The 22,896-nt window shown below is 50.5% G+C and overlaps 1 protein-coding gene across 1 annotated transcript in view; it reads left to right on the forward strand.

Moving 5' to 3' along the window:
- Positions 1–15,208: 15,208 nt before the first annotated feature.
- Positions 15,209–22,896, forward strand: part of OLFML2A (olfactomedin like 2A) — a 45,444-nt gene continuing 37,756 nt past the window's right edge. The window contains exon 1 of the mRNA XM_075584454.1: positions 15,209–15,784. Coding sequence (XP_075440569.1) covers positions 15,722–15,784 — 63 coding nt within the window. The 5' untranslated portion in view covers positions 15,209–15,721. The remainder of the gene's footprint in view (positions 15,785–22,896) is intronic.

The raw sequence follows: 22,896 nt of genomic DNA on the forward strand, positions 1-22,896 counted from the left end.
ATCCTCTTCCTCCCCGCCGCCGCACACCGCCCCCCCCCCCATCCCACCCTCCGTAACCACTGCCCCCCCCCCATCCCCGCGCACCGCCGCCGACACGAAAAAACCGGGACTGTTCCGGAAAACCGGGACGAATGGTCACCCTATGCCCACCAATCAGGGCCTGGGCATGTAGGCAGCACCTTCCTACTCGCCAATCAGGGCCTGGGCATGTAGGCAACACCTTCCTACCCACCAACCAGGACCTGGGCATGTAGTCAGCACCTTCCTACCCACCAATCAGGGCCTGGGCATGTAGGCAGCACCTTCCTACCCACCAATCAGGGCCTGGGCATGTAGGCAGCACCTTCCTACCCACCAATCAGGGCCTGGGCATGTAGGCAGCACCTTCCTACCCACCAATCAGGCCCTGTGCATGTAGGCAGCACCTTCCTACCCACCAATCAGGGCTGGGCATGTAGGCAGCACCTTCCTACCCACCAATCAGGGCCTGGGCATGTAGGCAGCACCTTCCTACCCACCAATCAGGCCCTGTGCATGTAGGCAGCACCTTCCTACCCACCAATCAGGGCCTGGGCATGTAGGCAGCACCTGGCCCTGAGTGTTACAATATTACGATTTAAGTGTATAAAAAGGTGGGGAGGAAGACCCCTAGCAGACAGGGAGGGAGACCCCTAGCAGACAGGGAGGGAGACCCCTAGCAGACAGGGGAGGAGACCCCTAGCAGATAGGGGAGGAAGAACCCTAGCAGACAGGCGAGGGAGACCCCTAGCAGACAGGAGGGAGACCCCTAGCAGGCAGGGATGGAGACCCCTAGCAGACAGGAAGGGAGAACCCTAGCAGACAGGAAGGGAGACCCCTAGCAGACAGGGAGGGAGACCCCTAGCAGACAGGAAGGGAGACCCCTAGCAGACAGGGAGGGAGACCCCTAGCAGACAGGGAGGGAGACCCCTAGCAGACAGGGAGGGAGACCCCTAGCAGACAGGGAGGGAGACCCCTAGCAGACAGGGGGGAGACCCCTAGCAGACAGGGAGGGAGACCCCTAGCAGACAGGGAGGGAGACCCCTAGCAGACAGGGAGGGAGACCTCTAGCAGACAGGGAGGGAGACCCCTAGCAGACAGGGAGGGAGACCCCTAGCAGACAGGGAGGGAGACCCCTAGCAGACAGGGGGGAGACCCCTAGCAGACAGAGCCTGCAGAGAGTTACAGAGGTGTTGTTGTGACAGGGAGAAACGGCAGTGTCCAATCCAGTGCTGGTCTCAGCCTGAAAACCAGTCCTGTAGGCCAGCAGTGCGCAAACTGGGAGATTAACTGCTGGGGGCGCGGGGTTTACAGAGGCCCAGCGGGCTTCCCGAAGGCACTTAAATGAAGTGCCGGGAAAGCGGGGAAGGCCTCTGTAAACCTAACTTACCGTGGCTCAGCCGGCACCTGGAGACGTGTCGCCATGGCAACGCAGCGTCTATTTGTGTTTTATTTTAAATGCCCGGGGAACATTAGAATTGAAGAGTGCAAGCATATATGGCCCCGATTCTATATTCCATATTCCTTTCCTGCTGTTTTCTGTATCTACATTTCTACACTTCCTGTATTTTCACATCCAATTTGCAGTGATGTTATTTTGCAGCAGGTCAAGATGAATCACGAGAACTGCATCGCACCTTGTGACAGGGTAAATAAAAGCCACCCAGCTATTATATGCCTGGAAAACCTATGTCTAGTCTGCAGTGCAGCACTGACTAGGTTAACTTCAGCTGGGAACCTCAGGACAATTAGTTGGATCCCAGCTGCCTAATCAAGGTGTGTTAAAAAACCCAGGCTGTAGAGACATGGAGCTGAGGACTTCCCCAGATGAAGTCCTAGTTCCAGGACGAAACTAGTAGGGAGGAGGCTCTAAGACAAACTTTCAGCATCCCTATCCAACATCACATGCCAGCAGAACCCCCTGCTCATTACTGGACACTATATCCAAATTTCGGCCCAAATCTTGGCGGAGTGACGTCAGCGAGCTAGTCTCGCGAGACCAGAGGATCAACCGGGAAGTCACGGAGAAGGGCTGCAGGCAGAGGAGAACCAGCACGGCGCTTCTTGGCGTTCAACTCCAGGCAGCAGGACGGAGAGGATTATAATATCCTACATGCTTGTTTACATCTGCTACTTTGTAAGGAGCGATCTACTTTTGCGCATATATTTTAACTAAACGTACTTCACTATATTTTGTTTCTCTTCATTTTATTTCAGAATCATTGGCAAACCATACCCCCCATTCTACTTATGCTCAAATTTATTATACAGTTAACAGTCATTTGCGCCGTTGTTTCCCCCCCTTTCCCCATATATATATATATATATATATATATATATAGCAACTGTAAATATTCCTGTATATTCATTTGCATGTCTTAGACAGGTCTGCACCCTGGCTTTTACCATTATCACCCAGCAAACAGCACTTCCACTGCAGCAAGGGATTCTGGGAAATGACATGCAAATGAGCACACAGTGCCACTTTTTATCTCGTGCTCACATTACATGAGCAACCCTTAGTCAATGCATGCTGCTTTAAACACAGCTTTTAAGCAAGGGCTTGGGAGATGCAAAGCCAGTAAAACCCACTCACAGACATGTTTCAACCTTGATGGGTATCATCAGTGTGAGGTTGGCTTGCTGACATTTGCTCAAATGAGATAAGAGTAGGTAATCACCACGACTATTAAGGTTATGGTGGGTAAAAAAAGGGACTAAAACACTCCTCAGTGATATATATATATATATAATATATATATATATATATATATATATATATATATATATATACTAGCTGAGAGACCCGGCGTTTTGCCCGGGATGTAAATGCGTAATAGGTAGTATTATATAAATTTTTTTTTACAAAAAATACAATTTCCTACATTTTTCCAATGTTTTGTTTTTACATTTTAGAACTGGAGCTAAACGTCCCTTAAAGCTGCAGTTCAGTCTTTTTTTTTTAAATTTATTTTTTTACTTCAATAGTTTCATGTGTGCAATCTCTAATTACCTAAAGAGCTGCATAGCTGCAGGTCAATTCGTTCTCCATGTATTGATAGGTCGAAATTTGGTGACATAATTAGTGAAGGGATCTGTTTATATTCTACTTGACTGGCAGTGGAAGCTCATGAATATTCATGAGCACTCCTGCACTGACATGTGCTAGAGGGAGGGCAGGGCTGACAAAGGGGTGTGCCAGGGCTTGTGACAGGACATGAAGGGGCAGTGCCTTAGCAAATGGCTGTTAAAATAGAATACAAGAAAATTGGTCTTTAAAAGTTGTTTTTTTTAAAACAGAAAATGCTAAAAGTATTTTTTCTTACTACAGAACTGATTTATTAAAAAAACACACATGCAGGATATTGACTGAACTGCAGCTTTAACACGCTCATGATAATACGCTCATGATAATACGCTCATGATAATACGCTCATGATAACACGCTCATGATAATACGCTCATGATAACACGCTCATGATAACACTTTCATGAAGAGACACGCGTTGTAAATTACACGTTTAAACTTAGTTTAAAGGCAAAACATAAACTTTTGTAACTTAGCAGATTTGTGGCAGGATGGCCTGTAGGCGAGGTCAGACAATAGTCCACACGTGCAGTTTCAGGGTAAACCAAATGTTGAGTGGTTTTATTTATTTCTCCACAACACAAATAAACATTTGGGCACATTGTCCCTTTAAGGCAAAACAAAACTCATAAAAAGATCGCCTACTCCTCATAGGGAGAACTTGCCAAACATTCCAGGCCCTATCTATCGGGCTGGCTGGCTTTGTCCAGTTCCCAACCCCTAAACATATACCACAATAGTTATGGAACAATATTAAAGTCCTTATAGTATCTTTGTTTGGGAATCTCTGTCCCTAGAGAGCCGTTAGGAAATCCTTCTGGATAGGCGCTTATACAGGACAGCTCTGTAGTCTGAGTCAGCCACCTACTACAAGCTGTAGCATCCTTATCAAGCTGGTTGTCATTCCTGATTGCCCAAGTATTCTTACTGGGTTAACCTTCTGAGTGCTGGATGAAGGACTCAGAAGTATGTTTCCCAGGCATAATTATCAGCACCTGACTTCATCCTGTCACAAGGTCTTACGCAATTAACAACAACTTCAATAAAATAAGTTTCCTTCTAACTTTGTTACCTCGGTGCACACAAAATAGAGACCTGTGAGGTTTGGCAATCTCTCTACATGTGAAGAAGAGACCTGTGAGGTTTGGAAAGCTCTGTATATGTGAAGAGGAGACCTGTGAGGTTTGGAAAGCTCTATACATGTGAAGAAGATACCAGTGAAGTTCGGAAATCTCTGTACATGGGGAAGAAGAGACCTGTAAGGTTTGGGAGAGCTTTGCACACGGGAAGAAGAGACCTCTGAGGTAAGGAAAGCTCTGTACACATGAAAAAGAGACCTGTGAGGTGGGGAAAGGTCTGTACACGTGAAGAAGAGACCTGTAAGGTTAGGGAAAGCTCTGTACATGTGAAGAAGAGACCTGTGAGGTGGGGAAAGGTCTGTACACGTGAAGAAGAGACCTGTAAGGTTAGGGAAAGCTCTGTACATGTGAAGAAGAGACCTGTGAGGTTTGGAAAGCTCTGTACATGTGAAGAAGAGACCTATGAGGCTTGAAAAGCTCTGTACACGTGAAGAAGAGACCTGTGAGGTTTGGGAAAGCTCAGAACACTATAATTTAATCTATGATGAATTTGGATGCAATATGTATCACCACCTTCATAGAATCCAGTAAAAGAATTAAAACAATTACTGGATGGTCAACCCTTTCACTGCCAGAACGGTTTAGGTAGGTCTACAAACGAGAGATCTTCTACTCTACGTGACACAAATCTGTTTTGTGTTTCCCCATTTCCGGTAACACGCAGTCCGTTGCTTTCAAATGTTATGATGAACTCATAAGTCCGGCGAGGGTGACGGCAGTGAGAGGTTCTGCTGCTGCTAATAGGAGAACTTCACCGCTAAGTAACGATCGGGTTGGAAAGTTCATCAACAGGATCTCACCATAAAGACGACAGGGGGGTGAAGGTCTGTTCTGCATTTATTCAGCAATCTCCGTCCCTGTTCCCATTCATAGGAGCTGGGGCTGGGGTCGTGCCGATGGTGGCAAGTGAGTGATATATTGCACAGGACACGAGGTGACCTGGCAGAAGATAGGCAATTAAGTCAGCTTTGGCATACACGACTAAAAGGCTTTTAACTATTATTAGTTCATCTAAATGATCGTACAAAGTTCTAGAAAGTTCTGCAGTGTAGTTTCATTGTTGGTTGTTGTAACGGTGAATAGAATGAAAAAGTTCTTCACAGATTTATTAGCAAGTACAGAGCTTTCCAACCCTCACAGGTCTCTTCTTCACAAGTACAGAGCTTTCCAACCCTCACAGGTCTCTTCTTCACAAGTACAGAGCTTTTCCAAACCCCCCAGGTCTCTTCTTCACATGTACAGAGCTTTGCAAACCTTACAGGTTTCTTCACATATACAGAGCTTTCCAAACCTCACAGGTCTCTTCTTCACATGTACAGAGCTTTCCAACCCTCACAGGTCTTTGTCTTTTTTTGTTTTTTCTATTGTTTTATTTTAGTTTGTTTTGTATTGTTTTTTTCTTTTTTTTTCTTTTTCTTCCATGTGTACAGAGCTTTCCAAACCTCACAGGTCTCTTCTTCATGTGTACAGAGCTTTCCAAACCTCACAGGTCTCTTCTCCATGATAGAGGCTACGTGTGAACAGAATACATAGATAGCATCTGCCCCTTCATCCTATTCTAAGAGAGGAGGGGTCATAACTGTGGGAGACTTTCTCCTCTTGGGTCTAGGACCTTTCGCCGCCGTTTATCCACCGCTGTTTGAGTCCAGCTATGGAGCGCTACAGTTAAGTTTTAAGGGTTGTCTTAAAGGTGGGGAGAGACGATTTGAAAGGACAGATGTGGAATTCAGCCACGCCGCCGACAGGGGGTTGAGCCGGGACAAGTGTCCAGATCCCAGCGGTATGGGGAGGGGGGGGGGGGGAGAGCCGGGACAAGTGTCCAGATCCCAGCGGTATGGGGGAGGGGGGGGGGAGAGCCGGGACAAGTGTCCAGATCCCAGCGGTATGGGGAGGGGGGGGGAGAGCCGGGACAAGTGTCCAGATCCCAGCGGTATGGGGAGGGGGGGGGGGGGGAGAGCCAGGACAAGTGTCCAGATCCCGGAGGTGCGGGGAGGGGGGGGAGAGCCAGGACAAGTGTCCAGATCCCGGCGGTATGGGGAGGGGGGGGGGGGAGAGCCAGGACAAGTGTCTAGATCCCGGCGCGTATGGGGAGGGGGGGGGGGGGAGGAGCCAGGACAAGTGTCCAGATCCCGGCGGTATGGGGAGGGGGGGGGAGAGCCGGGACAAGTGTCTAGATCCCGGCGGTATGGGGAGGCGGGGGGGAGAGCCAGGACAAGTGTCCAGATCCCGGCGGTACGGGGGAGGGGGGGGAGAAGCCAGGACAAGTGTCTGGATCCCGGTGTTACGGGAGGGGGGGGGGGTAGATCCGGGACAAGTGTCCAGATCCCCAGCGGCACGGGAGGGGGGTGAGAGCTGCGACACGTGTCCGGATCCGGCTGTACGGGGGGAGGGGAGCCGGGACCAGTGTCCAGATCTCGGCGGTATGGGGAGGAGGGGGAGAGCCGGGGATAAGTGTCCAGATCCCGTTGGTATGGTGAGGGGGGGGGGATAGCCGGGACAAGTGTCCAGATTCCCGTGATACGGGGGGAGGCGGGTGGGGTGGTGAACCAGGACAAGTGTCCAGATCCTGGCCGTACGGGGGGGGGGGGTGGGGTGAACGAGGACAAGTGTCCAGATCCCGGAGGGTACGGGGGGGGGGGGGGGGGGGGGGGGTGAGAGCCGTGACAAGTGTCCGGATCCCGGCGGTACGGGGGGGGGGAAGTACCAGGACAAGTGACCAGATTCCGGCGGTACGGGGGTGGGGGGGAGCCGGGACAAGTGTCCCGGATCCCGGCGGTACGGGGGGGGGGAGTACCAGGACAAGTGACCAGATTCCGGAGGTACGGGGGGTGGGGGGGAGCCGGGACAAGTGTCCAGATCCCAGCGGTAACGGGGGGTGTACAGCCGGGGATACGTGCCAGATCTCGGCCGTACGGGGGGGGGGGGGGACCGGGGCAAGTGTCCCGTGCCTGGTAGGACAGGGGGCAGGAGGGGAGAGAGCCGAGAGAAGTGTCTTATGCCTGCTGGGACAGGGGGGGGAGAGCCAGGAGAAGTGTGCAGGCGCGGCGGGTGCGGTTATACCTGTCCTATGTCAGTGATTTCTAATGTTTCTCTGACAGTCGATGAGTGAGAAATAAAATACCTATATCTAAAACCGCCTGCAGGTGGCAGCACTGAGCCACATGTTCCAATGCTCACCGCATGCCCATATTCATTCTTTTACCTACTAAATACATCCAGGAGCCAGTGGGACATTGCATGTTACTACAGAGAAACGCATGTGCATGTCGCGCCTCTCAGCGTCAGGGTATCAAGGGGCTTCGTAAATACCTTGTGATCGTGGGCGTCAGTAATGGGGAGTGTCAATAGGAGGAGTTATAGGGAGCGGTTATATGGGGCAATAGGAGGAGTTATAGGGAGGGGTTATATGGGGTAATAGGATGAGTTATAGGGAGGGGTTATATGGGGTAATAGGAGGAGGTATATGGAGGGTTATATGGGGTAATAGGAGGAGTTATATGGGGTAATAGGAGGAGTTATATGGGGTAATAGGAGGAGTTATATGGGGTAATAGGAGGAGTTATATGGGGTAATAGGAGGAGTTATATGGGGTAATAGGAGGAGTTATAGGGAGCGGTTATATGGGGTAATAGGAGGAGTTATAGGGAGAGGTTATATGGGGTAATAGGAGGAGGTATATGGAGGGTTATATGGGGTAATAGGAGGAGTTATATGGGGTAATAGGAGGAGTTATAGAGAGGAGTTATATGGGGTAATAGGAGGAGTTATAGGGAGTGGTTATATGGGGTAATAGGAGGAGTTATAGGGAGTGGTTATATGGGGTAATAGGAGGAGTTATAGGGAGCGGTTATATGGGGTAATAGGAGGAGTTATAGGGAGTGGTTATATGGGGTAATAGGAGGAGTTATATGGGGTAATAGGAGGAGTTATAGAGAGGAGTTATATGGGGTAATAGGAGGAGTTATAGGGAGCGGTTATATGGAGTAATAGGAGTTATAGGGAGGGGTTATATGGGGTAATAGGAGTTATAGGGAGGGGTTATATGGGGTAATAGGAGTTATAGGGAGGGGTTATATGGGGTAATAGGAGTTATAGGGAGGGGTTATATGGGGTAATAGGAGTTATAGGGAGGGGTTATATGGGATAATAGGAGGAGTTATAGGGAGCGGTTATATGGGGTAATAGGAGGAGTTATAGGGAGTGGTTATATGGGGTAATAGGAGGAGTTATAGGGAGTGGTTATATGGGGTAATAGGAGGAGTTATAGGGAGTGGTTATATGGGGTAATAGGAGGAGTTATAGGGAGTGGTTATATGGGGTAATAGGAGGAGTTATAGGGAGCGGTTATATGGGGTAATAGGAGGAGTTATAGGGAGCGGTTATATGGGGTAATAGGAGGAACTCTTTTTTTATTGACATTTTTTTCCACCATTACATTTCACAGAACAATCAATTTACAAACAAAACCGCAATATGTGCGGACTTAAATTATAGAGAGTGGAGAGATATACCCACAGACGGATATAGAAGGTCCCTGATTATGGCGCACTGCAGACCTTAATATTATTTTATAATGCGGTCAGAGGTAGAGGAACAGATAACATAAATAAAGTCAATTTTATTAACATAATAGGTATTCTTTAAAAATAGACATATAGCCACGTAGGGGTATATGTCTATACATATATACGTTCAAGTTTATCAGTTATTCGCATCACATTCTCATGTACTGCTGCGACACATCTTATTCTTACATTTGTCGCCAATTGACCGGGTCTTTACTCCGGCTGGCGCTGAAACTAGACCGCGCGCCAGCTGCATCTCCTCCGTGCACCCCTCCACTCGCGCGCATTTTTCTGCCCCTTCCCAATCCCCTGGCTGCTCCTGCTGTGCCCCTTCTGCTTCCCCGTACCCCCGCTTACCTTCTGGGGATGTCGGGGAAGCGGTGGAAGCCGGGCGCGCCACGTGGCAGTGACGTCACAGTGACGCGCGGCCCGCACACATACTGCCGTGCGGGCAATGTTAGAATAAGATGTGTCGCCACTGTATATGTTTAGTTAACTGCGATAAATCATCGAAGTAGAGGATGCTACAATCCTGTATTATGGGCTGCCTCTCTCACAAACATGTATGTGGGCTGTAACATGTAACAACGTGTTAAAGTTCTATATCTGGCTGCTTGTGTTTGATGTTCACTGGTTCTGTTAATGAAATATAAGTGGACAGGTGCAATGTTGGTCCTGGGAGTATGTTTTACTCTCTCTAATTATTAACTTTAACACTTTGTTACATGTTACAGCCCACATACATGTTTGTGAGAGAGGCAGCCCATAATACAGGATTGTAGCATCCTCTACTTCGATGATTTATCGCAGTTAACTAAACATATACATGAGAATGTGATGCGAATACCTGATAAACTTCAACTTATATATGTATAGACATATACCCCTACTTGGCTATATGTCTATTTTTAAAGAATACCTATTATGTTAATAAAATTGATTTTATTTATGTTATCTGTTCCTCTACCTCTGACCGCATTATAAAATAATATTAAGGTCTGCAGTGCGCCATAATCAGGCACCTTCTATATCCGTCTGTGGGTATATCTCTCCACTCTCTATTAGCCACCCTCCCGGGCAACACGCAAACATCACTAGGGGTTTGGAGCAAGGTCCTCTATACAGTACGACTTACATTATACAAATATTAATCCAGCATTTGTTCCAAGTTTTCTTCTCTAAAAGCAATTTCTCCTTTTCCTTAACTCTTCTAACGGCTTTTATAATGTCCTCAAAAACGTCATCTTCAGAAAAATACACATTTTTTTTATAGAAACCTGGCACCTAGCCATCCACAAATTATACTTAATTACTATAATCAGGAATATTGTACCTTCATTATACTTATGTTTATTCTTTAAAATTCCATAGATATATTCTGAATATGTAAGTTTCCCCAAAATTGGTGTCTTAAAAAACAAGCCATTCTTTCCCAAATCGCTTTACTAAAGAGACACTGTAACACAAAATGATCCATTGATTCCACTTCATTATTACCTGAAGTTCTAGGACACATTCTGTCTGATACATTCCTATGTTTAATATTACTATTCTGGAACCAGGGTCACGTGTAGGATGTGAATGAGGCCAGATAGCTTAACTCATCCCACTTTGAAAGCACAAGTCCGTATGTATTTTCTTAACTTTATTGGGAAATTCACAGCAAATAAAAGGTACTTGTACTGTAGATGTTGTGGAGTGGTAAGAGGGTGCTTCTCTATGTGGAATGCTTTGTATCAAAGGAAGGTAAAAACGGAATGGCCTTGCCATGGGGTAGATAGCATAAGAGGTCCAGGCATACCCCGGTTTAAGGACACCCACTTTAAGTACACTCGCGAGTAAGGACATATCGCCCAATAGGCAAACGGCAGCTCGCGCATGCGTCTGTCAGCACGTCCTGAACAGCAATACCGGCTCCCTACCTGTATCGAAGCTGTGCGCAAGCGGGGAGACTATAAAGCCTGATACACATGCGTTATTTACATCAGTTATGCATGTAGATGAAGATTGCAGCACAGTACATGCATCGATAAGTGGGAAAAGGGGGTGCTTCACTTTAAGTACATTTTCACTTTACATACATGCTCCGGTCAGGTCTTAAGGATGTCCCTGCTCCAGCACAGGTGGCTCAGTGAAAATGACTGAGCCGCTGATTGACCCACCTGTGCTGGAGCAGGGATATCCTTAAGACCTGACGGGGTTCCCTGAGGACTGGAGTTGGGAAACACTGGTTTAACATTTTTAACCTCCCTTCTTCATACATACATTTTAACTAATGGCCGTTATATTTAACGCTATGCTCTTTACGGGGAAAAAACTGTCCTTTGAAGATACACTGGCGTTAAGTTAGCGCCGCGTAACTTTACCTGTTAACGGAGCTTTGTGGATCTTGGCTTAAAGGAGGAAAAACTAAATTAGGATGGGTTTTAATGCCAATGGTACTGTAAATATCTACGATTGCACTAGATGGCAGTATAGAGCTGCACAATATCCTATATCCTAGTAAATAGCACAAAGGTGTTCAACTCCAGTCCACAAGGGCCACCAACAGGTCAGGTTTTCAGGATATCCCTGCTTCAGCATAGGTGTCTCAATCAGTCCCTGCTTTAGCATAGGTGTCTCAATCAGTCCCTGCTTCAGCACAGGTGGCTCAGTCAGTCCCAGCTTCAGCATAGGTGGCTCAATCAGTCCCAGCTTCAGCACAGGTAGCTCAGTCAGTGGCTCATCACCTGTGCTGAAGCAGGGATATCCTAAAAACCTGCCCTGTTGGGGGCCCTTGAGGACTGGAGTTGGCCAGACAACAACTGAGCCACTGATTGAGCCACCTGTGCTGAAGCAGGGATATCCTGAAAACCCGACCTGTTGGTCCTTCAGGACTGGAGTTGGCTACCCCTGATATGGCCTATATAATGTTGAAGTATTATTATACGCACGGATCTTACTTCATGAGCAGTCAGCCACCTCTGGGGTAGAACCTTTGCAAAGAATGCAAACTGTTTACTAATGAAATAGTAGAAGGGTTCAAACTCTGCACGTGACAAGTTGGTTTCTTTGACCGTACGCAAAGAACGACCCTTTATTTAAATGCTGCCATTTCCCCCACATTTCTCACAAAAAGTGGCAAAAATCTGACGGGAATGGGACACATCACAAGCTGTTTGGCCGGGGAAAAAACCTGCTATTTAAGGAGAATCCGCCTGGGAAGACATTCCCGGATCTCGAAATGTCCTAAAAATGCATTATTCGTTTATTTCTCCACCACGCGTTTTTCCTTATCAGTGGTCCCGGTGTCCGTGGCAGGTTAGCGGCGCTGCGTCAGATTGTAGGGATTTCTAAACCGGTGCGAGAGAAGTTTAAGGCGAGGGCGCTGATATTCTGAGCGGCAGCGACATTTACTAAGAGGAGCCACTTTGGGACTGGGACCAAGTCCCATCTCCTCCGTATTCCTGTAAGCGCAGTATACAGGGAGCGTTTGCGAGCTCGCTGCCTCACCGCACCCATTACCAACGCCTATTAATCTCCGTTGTCTGTTGTCCACTTGCAGAGGAAATAAATTATATATATATATATATATATACAGTGTTCGACAAACCTATACATTTGCACGCCCCGGGCGAGTGGATTTAACCTCGTGGCGAGCTCCTATTGGCCCAAGCAGCGCACGTGTGGTACTAGGTGGCGAGTAGATTTTTTTGTTCGGCAAGTAGATTTTTTGGTGATTTGTCGACCACTGTATATATATTACTAGAATGGGTTGCAGGCTCTATACTTTCTAAACCCAGGCTTATATGCGCCAGCTGCTTTCGTGCAGCAGATTAACACTTAAAATCCCGTTTCTGTTACAAGAGTGAAAGGTCAAAAGTATGTCGTTTTTTTAAATCTTCATACCTACAGTTTACACACTGCCGGATGTAAGAGTCTGGAACACACTTGTGGGACCAGCGTGCGATGTATAGGCGCATTCTTGGGTGTATATTTTGTCTCTAAGACATATACTGTATATGAGGTGTATTTTATTGTGCACGTCCCGCGGAAGGGGTCACAACCTGCAAAAATATCTGGCGAATATTCGCCAGCTGCCGAGGTGTGCGGCATCTTTATTAAGGGAAACGCAAATGTAGGTGTCGGGCCTACTGTACGAGTCACTCGTACAAGCCAACGCCGAGGCTCGTGGATCTCCTATACGTGGAGTATAGGCTATAGAGCCCAAATCCGTTTTCCGAATTGTCTCGCATATCCCCCCCCCCCCCCCCCAAAAAAAAATCGTTTTGCGGTGTACAATCCGGATTCGTCAAAAACCGCCATGGGTTGCGGAATCTGCAGATTGCGTTGTACAAATCCGGCCACGGGGGGTTGCGGAATCCGCCCTTTTGAGATTGATCGGCGGAAATCCGTGGATTTGGACCCGGCCGATCCGCTCCGGGTCCAAATCCGGCCCCAAAAATGTGTCCATCTCTGACCATGTTGAAAACATGGCGTGAGGCACAGAGCCTGACGTGGGACAGATATATGGGGCCTCTCGGAATTTCTTATCTGGGCTGCTCCGTTCTATCAGAGGGTTTTTGCGCGCTTTATTTTTCCCCCCGAAATCCGTTCCACCTGAGCGTTGGCGTGTACCAGGGACTGGGGTAACCACCCCGATTACGTACTTTGATCTGTGCCACACACTGGACATTTTGACCATTGCACACTGCGGACATTTCTGCCCTAAACGTCCTATCTGTGTGTGACTCGACCTCTGAGATTTGCCCCCAGTGTTCAGTTTGGGAGACGCGATATACGAAAGCAAATACTTTGATTCTGCTCCCTCTGTAAGAATTCTTGGCGTGCTGGGACCCCCACACTTTCTTATACTAATATGGAGGGTTTCCGCTCTGGGGACCCCCTGCTTACCCATCTGTGTAAAGAAAACTAACAGAGTGGGGGAACTGACCCTTTAAAATAAATCTATACATTTAACCCCTTCACTGCCAAAGAGGCCAGCCATTCATTGCCCCACAGGTAGCAGCGGGGTATGGTAAGTTTATCTCAGCCTATTAACCCCTTGTTATTAGTATATGTTGAGTGTGTTTTCAAAGCTGTGCTCTCACACACACACACGTAGACACACACAGGCACACACACATCTGTGACAATAATCAACGCGCATCACTAATTCCTTTAGCACGACTTGCTCTGTGGGGCTGAATGTAGCACAGGGGGCTCAACTCCAGTCCACAAGCAACCCCAACAGGTCAGGTTTTCTGGATATCCTAGCTTCAGCACAGGTGGCCCAATCACTGATTGAGCCACCTGTGCTGAAGCAGGGACTGATTGAGCCACCTGTGCTGATGCAGGGACTGGTTGAGTCACCTGTGCTGAAGCTGGGACTAATTGAGCCACCTGTGCTGAAGCACGGACTGATTGAGCCACTTGTGCTGAAGCAGGGACTGATTGAGCCCCTTGTGCTGAAGCAGGGACTGAATGAGCCACCTGTGCTGAAGCTGGGATATCCTTAAAACCTGATCTGTTGGTGGCCCTTAAGAACTGGAATTGGTCAGTCAACGACCGAGCCACTGATTGAGCCACCTGTGCTGAAGCAGGGATATCCTGAAAACCTGACCTGTTGGAGGGGGGGTCTTGAGGACTGGAGTTGAGCCCCCCTGCATTAGCTCAGATTGTCAGCGTGTAATTCACTTTCATGTGTCGTCTGTAACCCAACCGCACGCACAGAGCTGCGCTCGCTTACAGAAGCTGTCACAGGGTATTATCAGTGGGACGGTGCACGGCACTTAGCAAACACATAAGCCATGTGGCAAAAGCACTCGCCCACATAACAACTTCTCCGCCACGACGACATTGGATTTTGCCATGTTAACGATTTTAAGACGCCGTCGCCGCCGCGTGTCTACGTGACCCGCACAAGGCCTCAAGAAATAAAGGGAGCCCTTTTTACGGGAAACGGGACGCATAAAACTATTCCTAAATTGCCGCGAGCAGGGAGCGGCGCGGCTCCCAGCGGTCGCCATCTTGAAAGAAGGTCCCCGGTGATAGTCACCGGTAAATGAATATCTCCGCGGGATGGAAAACAACGGAGTAATCAAGGAGAAGCCTCACTTTTAACCCCTTCACCGTCAGAGGGGCCAGCAAGGCACTGCACCGGATGGGTTATCACCCGATAGCAGCTGTTTGCCCATTTTAACCCTCTTAGAAACCAGCCCCGAGTTACTGATTATAATATATTTACATATCATATGTGTGTGTATATATATATTATACTGTATGATATATATATATATATATAGGGCGCTAACATATTCCACAGCGCAGTACAAAAAGCAGCAATACAATTGTTGTGCTGAGCCTGCTTTCTCTCAGTGGGTGGAACTGTTCGCTCCTCCTCCTGTAGCTAAGCCGCTGCCTGAGAGCAGCTCAATCAGAACATCATCCCAGACCACAGACAGAGTGCATCGCTCCTGTCTAACTGCCCTCTCCTCATCATCTGCCCTCTCATCCATCTGCCCTCCACACCATCCATCTGCCCTCTTCACCATCCATCTGCCCTCCGCACCATCCATCTGCCCTCTTCACCATCCATCTGCCCTCCTTACCGTCCATTTGCCCTCACCATCCATCTGCCCTCCTTACCGTCCATCTGCCCTCTCCTCACCATCCATCTGTCCTTACCATCCATTTGCCCTCATTATCCATCTGCCCTCTCCTCACCATCCATCTGCCCTCTCCTCACCATCCATCTGCCCTTACCATCCATTTGCCCTCATTATAAATCTGCGCTCCGTACTGTCCATCTGCCCTCTCTGTCCACTCACTCTCCTCACTGTCCATCTCCCCTCTCCATTGACCCACACTGTCCATCTGTGCCCCGCACCCCTGAACCCCCCGGCAGGCTTGCACCTCTGTCTGCCGCTGCGATGTGGGGTTATATACTTCTCCACTTTCTGCTGGTTACCGGCACGGTGACAGCAAACAGCAAGGTAAGAGAATGGCTTGTTCCTTACTTTGTTACTTGTTGGGGTTGTGCCGGGGCTGGGTGCCAGGGCTGGACGCGGGCGTCAGGACGGGACATATTCCGGGAAATGTCAGTGCGAGGAACCTGGGAAATGTCTGCGCGGCTTCCATCAGTAGTGCTATCTGAGCAAGTTATAACAAGTTATAACAGTATTGTGAGTGTATATGAGTACTGCAGTATTAGGTGATACCTTTTTTATTTGGACTAACAATTGATATAATAAGGTATAATAAGGTATAAGACGAGCTTTGGAGAGTTTTCCTCTCGAAAGTTCTCATTTATTCTGCACTATCACAGCTGGACTAACATGGCTATAACCATGTGTGTGTCTGTCTGTCTGTCTGATCTATCTATCTATCTATCTATCTATCTATCTATCTATCTATCTATCTATCTATCTATCTATCTATCTATCTATCTATCTATCTATCTATCTATCTATCGCACAATCTTTTGGCAATGCGCTTCCCTGCCAGCACTGCCTCCGTGTCTCAGGCTGGTGGTGTCAGAGTGGGGGTGTCTCAGGGTGGGGGTGTCTCAGGGTGGGGGTGTCTGAGAGTGGGGGTGTCTGAGAGTGGGGGTGTCTCAGGCTGGGGGTGTCTGAGAGTGTGGGTGTCTCAGGCTGGTGGTGTCAGAGTGGGGGTGTCTCAGGGTGGGGGTGTCTCAGGGTGGGGTGTCTGAGAGTGGGGGTGTCTGAGAGTGTGGGTGTCTCAGGCTGGGGGTGTCTGAGAGTGTGGGTGTCTCAGGCTGGTGGTGTCAGAGTGGGGGTGTCTCAGGGTGGGGGTGTCTCAGGGTGGGGGTGTCTCAGGGTGGGGGTGTCAGAGTGTTGGTGTCTCAGGGTGGGGGTGTCAGAGTGTTGGTGTCTCAGGGTGGGGGTGTATCAGGGTGGCGGTGTCAGAGTGTTGGTGTCTCAGGGTGGGGGTGTATCAGGGTGGGGGTGTCTCAGGGTGGGGGTGTCAGAGTGTTGGTGTCTCAGGGTGGGGGTGTATCAGGGTGGGGGTGTCAGAGTGTTGGTGTCTCAGAGTGGGGGTGTCTCAGGGTGGGGGTGTCAGAGTGTTGGTGTCTCAGGGTGGGGTTGTCTCAGGGTGGGGGTGTCTCAGGGTGGGGGTGTATCAGGGTGGGGGTGTCAGAGTGTTGGTGTCTCAGGGTGGGGGTGTCTCAGGGTGGGGGTGTCAGAGTGTTGGTGTCTCAGGGTGGGGGTGCCAGAGTGTTGGTGTCTCAGGGTGGGAGTGTCTCAGGGTGGGGGTGTCAGAGTGTTGGTGTCTCAGGGTGGGGGTGTCTCAGGGTGGGGGTGTCTCAGGGTGGGGGTGTATCAGGGTGGGGGTGTCAGAGTGTTGGTGTCTCAGGGTGGGGGTGTCTCAGGGTGGGTGTGTATCCGGGTGGGGGTGTCAGAGTGTTGGTGTCTCAGGGTGGGGGTGTCAGAGTGTTGGTGTCTCAGGGTGGGGGTGTCTCAGGGTGGGGGTGTCAGAGTGTTGGTGTCTCAGGGTGGGGGTGCCAGAGTGTTGGTGTCTCAGGGTGGGAGTGTCTCAGGGTGGGGGTGTCAGAGTGTTGGTGTCTCAGGGTGGGGGTGTCTCAGGGTGGGGGTGTATCAGGGTGGGGGTGTCAGAGTGTTGGTGTCTCAGGGTGGGGGTGTCTCAGGGTGGGGTGTCTGAGAGTGGGGGTGTCTGAGAGTGTGGGTGTCTCAGGCTGGGGGTGTCTGAGAGTGTGGGTGTCTCAGGCTGGTGGTGTCAGAGTGGGGGTGTCTCAGGGTGGGGGTGTCTCAGGGTGGGGGTGTCTCAGGGTGGGGGTGTCAGAGTGTTGGTGTCTCAGGGTGGGGGTGTCAGAGTGTTGGTGTCTCAGGGTGGGGGTGTATCAGGGTGGCGGTGTCAGAGTGTTGGTGTCTCAGGGTGGGGGTGTATCAGGGTGGGGGTGTCTCAGGGTGGGGGTGTCAGAGTGTTGGTGTCTCAGGGTGGGGGTGTCTCAGGGTGGGGGTGTATCAGGGTGGGGGTGTCAGAGTGTTGGTGTCTCAGAGTGGGGGTGTCTCAGGGTGGGGGTGTCAGAGTGTTGGTGTCTCAGGGTGGGGTTGTCTCAGGGTGGGGGTGTCAGAGTGTTGGTGTCTCAGGTTGGGGGTGTATCAGGGCGGGGGTGTCTCAGGGTGGGGGTGTCAGAGTGTTGGTGTCTCAGGATGGGGGTGTCTCAGGGTGGGGGTGTCTCAGGGTGGGGGTGTCAGAGTGTTGGTGTCTCAGAGTGGGGGTGTCTCAGGGTGGGGGTGTCAGAGTGTTGGTGTCTCAGGGTGGGGGTGTCAGAGTGTTGGTGTCTCAGGGTGGGGGTGTCTCAGGGTGGGGGTGTATCAGGGTGGGGGTGTCAGAGTGTTGGTGTCTCAGGGTGGGGGTGTCTCAGGGTGGGGGTGTCAGAGTGTTGGTGTCTCAGGGTGGGGGTGCCAGAGTGTTGGTGTCTCAGGGTGGGAGTGTCTCAGGGTGGGGGTGTCAGAGTGTTGGTGTCTCAGGGTGGGGGTGTCTCAGGGTGGGGGTGTCTCAGGGTGGGGGTGTATCAGGGTGGGGGTGTCAGAGTGTTGGTGTCTCAGGGTGGGGGTGTCTCAGGGTGGGTGTGTATCCGGGTGGGGGTGTCAGAGTGTTGGTGTCTCAGGGTGGGGGTGTCAGAGTGTTGGTGTCTCAGGGTGGGGGTGTCTCAGGGTGGGGGTGTCAGAGTGTTGGTGTCTCAGGGTGGGGGTGCCAGAGTGTTGGTGTCTCAGGGTGGGAGTGTCTCAGGGTGGGGGTGTCAGAGTGTTGGTGTCTCAGGGTGGGGGTGTCTCAGGGTGGGGGTGTATCAGGGTGGGGGTGTCAGAGTGTTGGTGTCTCAGGGTGGGGGTGCCAGAGTGTTGGTGTCTCAGGGTGGGAGTGTCTCAGGGTGGGGGTGTCAGAGTGTTGGTGTCTCAGGGTGGGGGTGTCTCAGAGTGGGGGTGTATCAGGGTGGGGGTGTCAGAGTGTTGGTGTCTCAGGGTGGGGGTGTCAGAGTGTTGGTGTCTCAGGGTGACCGGAGCTGCGATTGTATATCATGTAGAAAAGCAGATGGTTTGTCAGCAGTTTGCGCAGCAAGGTGACTGTCCCACATTGATACTGTGCAGGAGGTAACACAACCCCACAAGTGCCTTCTTCAGAGGCGAGTGTGCAGAGCCACACAGGGGGATGTTTATACTGCTTGTTTGGGAGGCGGGGAAATCTCAAAGTAAAGCAAATACTGAACTGTATACTGATAACGAGGATCTTTAGACACATATTTATAGATACTCACCATCAATATATAGTGTAGCACTTTCAAAATGAGGGCGGTTGTCAGTGAGTGGACAGAATCAGGATGTGATCAAAGCTGGAGATTAAAATCCCCCCTCCCCCAATCATGAAAGGTATCTTTTATACAGCCACTTGCCCCCCAGTGAGACCGTTCCCCAGGACTTCCTCCTTGTTCTTCTCGTTCAGTTATCTGTGTTTCCCTGCGGCTGGTGCTGTGCTGGTGCTGAACTGGTGCTGCGCTGGTGCTGTACTGGTGCTGCGCTGGTGCTGCACGGGTGCTGTGCTGGTGCTGCGCTGGTGCTGTGCTGGTGCTGCGCTGGTGCTGCACTGGTGCTGTGCTGGTGCTGTACTGGTGCTGTGCTGGTGCTGTGCTGGTGCTGTACTGGTGCTGCACTGGTGCTGTGCTGGTGCTGCGCTGGTGCTGCACGGGTGCTGTGCTGGTGCTGCGCTGGTGCTGTGCTGGTGCTGCGCTGGTGCTGCACTGGTGCTGTGCTGGTGCTGTACTGGTGCTGCACTTGTGCTGTGCTGGTGCTGTGCTGGTGCTGTACTCGTGCTGTGCTGGTGCTGAACTGGTGCTGCACTGGTGCTGTGCTGGTGCTGTACTGGTGCTGTACTGGTGCTGTGCTGGTGCTGTACTGGTGCTGTGCTGGTGCTGTGCTGGTGCTGTACTGGTGCTGCGCTTGTGCTGTGCTGTGCGTTCTCCTATCACTCTGCGGATCCCTTTATCATTCCACGTTATCTCTAGTACTTATCATGTTAGAGGGAGCACTTGGTGCTGAAGCGCTGACCGCAAACAGCATGACCCTTCCACGCTGGACTCTTGTCCATTCTGTGCTCTCTTGACCCTTGCACCCTTGACTCTTGTGTATCCCGTTTCTCTTGACCCTTGCACCCTCGACTCTTGCCCCTTCCGTTTAATAACCGACCCAAATAAACGCCGACACCTTTGTTGGGTACAAATGGCCACTGCCGTTTATTACACCGCAACCTCCTGGACCTGGTCAGCAAGTCGCCCCAACCACTGAACTCACTTCTGCTGACCGCCGCTACATGACCCAGTGAGCACTCATGGTCCATACCTCCTGGGCTGTCTCCCCCAGTCACCGCGTGCAGGCATGCGCCGGAGCACCTGGCAGCACCGTCTCCAGTGAAGAGCAGGAGATCCGATGGGGGGGGGGGAGGGTTGCGGGGGCGTGGTCATGAAATCACGTGGCTGGTTCGACCTCCTAGGCTTAACCGCCGCCGGGACTTGGCCACAGCTCGGCCGCCGCACCAAAAGACAAATTTCTTGTGTTTTGGCCAAGGCGGTCGCACATCACGCTTTGTGCGTGGACACACGCCGACTGGGGCCTGGCCCATTGAGGGCTGTGCCTTGTGTGCGCACGCGTGCGCAGCCGCGGCCACTTGCGACACAGCCTTAGGAGTACACCCTTACGCCCGTTGGATGCGGTTCTGACCCAGAAGTGCATCCTGTTGGACACCTCCCATTCCATCAAAATTCCCTGGGCAAAAATGACCAGTCCTCACCCCTCCGGCTGTGACAAATGTAACACCCCCAACTATCACCTTTAATACCTTCCTTTCTCTCGCCTTGTTTCTTCTTCATCAAAATCAATTTATTCCATTTATTCAATTCTAACAATAATCCTAAACCTGACCTACACACAAACCTGTTCCCCGAAAGAAGGGGGTGGGTGGTAGGACCTTTTGGGGAGGTCAATTAAATAACCCCTCCATCATCCTCCCCCCCCCCCCCAAGGGTCATGCTTCCCTTCCCCTAATAGATCAAGGCTTTCTTTATTTTACATCTCCCCACAGTGGCCAAGTACCAATCATCTCACAAGTGTCATATAACCCCTCCCTATAACTCCTCCTATTGCCCCGTATCACTGCTCCCTATAACTCCTCCTATTGCCCCATATAACCCCTCCCTATAACTCCTCCTATTACTCCATATAACCCCTCCCTATAGCACCTCCTATTACCCTATATAACTACACCCTATAACTCCTCCTATTACCCCATATAACCCCCTATAACTCCTCCTATTACCCCATATAACCTCTCCCTATAACTCCTCCTATTACCCCATATTACCTCTCCCTATAACTCCTCCTATTACCCCATATAACCTCTCCCTATAACTCCTCCTATTACCTCATATAACCCCCTTATAACTCCTCCTATTACCCCATATAACCCCTCCCTATAACTCCTCCTATTACCCCATATAACCTCTCCCTATAACTCCTCCTATTACCTCATACAACCACTCCCAGTGTGTTACTGTGTAAGGTTGCGGCCACGCTAGCGCTGCGCGTGCTGACCGTGCGATGCTTGCCGAGTTCAGTTTCGGCAATTTAAATTGTCCCGCTCACGCGTTGCGCGCTTGTGCACGGACACACATGCTCACCCACGCTTGGCGCCTAGATAAACAAAAAAAAAAGACTTTGAAGCGCGCTCAGCTTGCCTGCAACACCCCCCCCCCCCAGCGCGCTTGCGGAATAAAAGCCAGGACACCCGGCGCTCATGCCTGGAGAGCTGGTGACATCACCGCTCTCAAGCATGAGCACGGCCAACGCCAGCGAGGCCCCAGCCTAAAGTGAAGGAGTTAATCTTTCACTTGCTTCAGCTGTGTCTCCAGCAGCTCCGTCCCAACATGCAACATTCCCCCTTCCCACCTAATCGGGAATCCATCCTCTCTGCAGCACGTGGTGCGGTGGTGGGGGGGGGGGGGGGGACGCCAGTATAAATCCATTCGATGTGGACAGCTGCTTCCCACCATTCCTGCGTTCCTGAGACGCCTAACTCTTTCGATGCCTGAGGCTCCTGCCACACGCCGCCAACCTCCCGTTCCCCTGGCGCCATTTTGAGTTTGCTACCAGCTACACCCCCTAATCCGTTCTCAGCGGCAAAACGAGAGCCGGGATGCTCCCCCTACTTCACTCTCCGGTAGTTTCCTGTTTGGTAGAGTTACGGCAAACTTTTCAGCGCGGACGCCTAAAAATTGCCCCACCCACCCCTCCCCCCATTACGTTAAAGTCGCCCTGCGGAAAACATCCTAAAAGCTGTCCTCAAGTCCCATGCAGTTGGGAAAGTTTCCCCTCCATGGGTGAACGTTGGGAGGTTCTCCAACATTACAAACTGCTGCATGTCTCCAGTGACGGAGTGTCGGCCCTGCCCAGGTCCCTGCATCTTAGGAGTCCTCACCGCACTCTGCACTCATTTCAGAAACAGGAGCCGTTGCCGTTTATCCGTGGGCGACGCTCCGTGGAATCGCACTTGACGAGGGATACTTATTGCTTGAGCTCTTGGACAAAAGTGACACTCTAGCGTCAAATGAACCTCTATAAATCCGTCTTTTGGGTGCGTTTCCTTGTTCTTTCACACGCTGCCCTACACTTTATTTATATGGACTCAATTAACATTCCTTTCCGGTCCTACTGGGAAGGGATAATTAGGACAGAGAGGCCCCATGTGACAGTTGGCAGAATTCCTATAATTTGGCCCAGGGGCGGCCACCGACGCGTCCCTCTTATCAGTGAAACTCTCTTTAAACGGGAACAGTTTTTTTTATTGCTGACGGCTCACATCTCCCTGTTAAACATTCAGACGCCCACATCTCTTTTCACTATTTGCCGTTACTTTTCTGTCCTGATGCCTTGTGAAATCCTTTGGCGCTGGGACACTTTGGAGAAATATTGCAGTGAAAACATTCTTCTGTGGGTATGTCCGTCTTCCTAACCAGAGAACGTTTAGTATCCGCCTGTCCTGTTCAGAATCTCTGCAGCGTTGTTTACACAAAGGT

The sequence above is a fragment of the Ascaphus truei genome, unplaced genomic scaffold (genome assembly GCF_040206685.1).
Source record: "Ascaphus truei isolate aAscTru1 unplaced genomic scaffold, aAscTru1.hap1 HAP1_SCAFFOLD_596, whole genome shotgun sequence".
In the NCBI taxonomy this organism is placed as follows: Eukaryota; Metazoa; Chordata; class Amphibia; order Anura; family Ascaphidae; genus Ascaphus; species Ascaphus truei.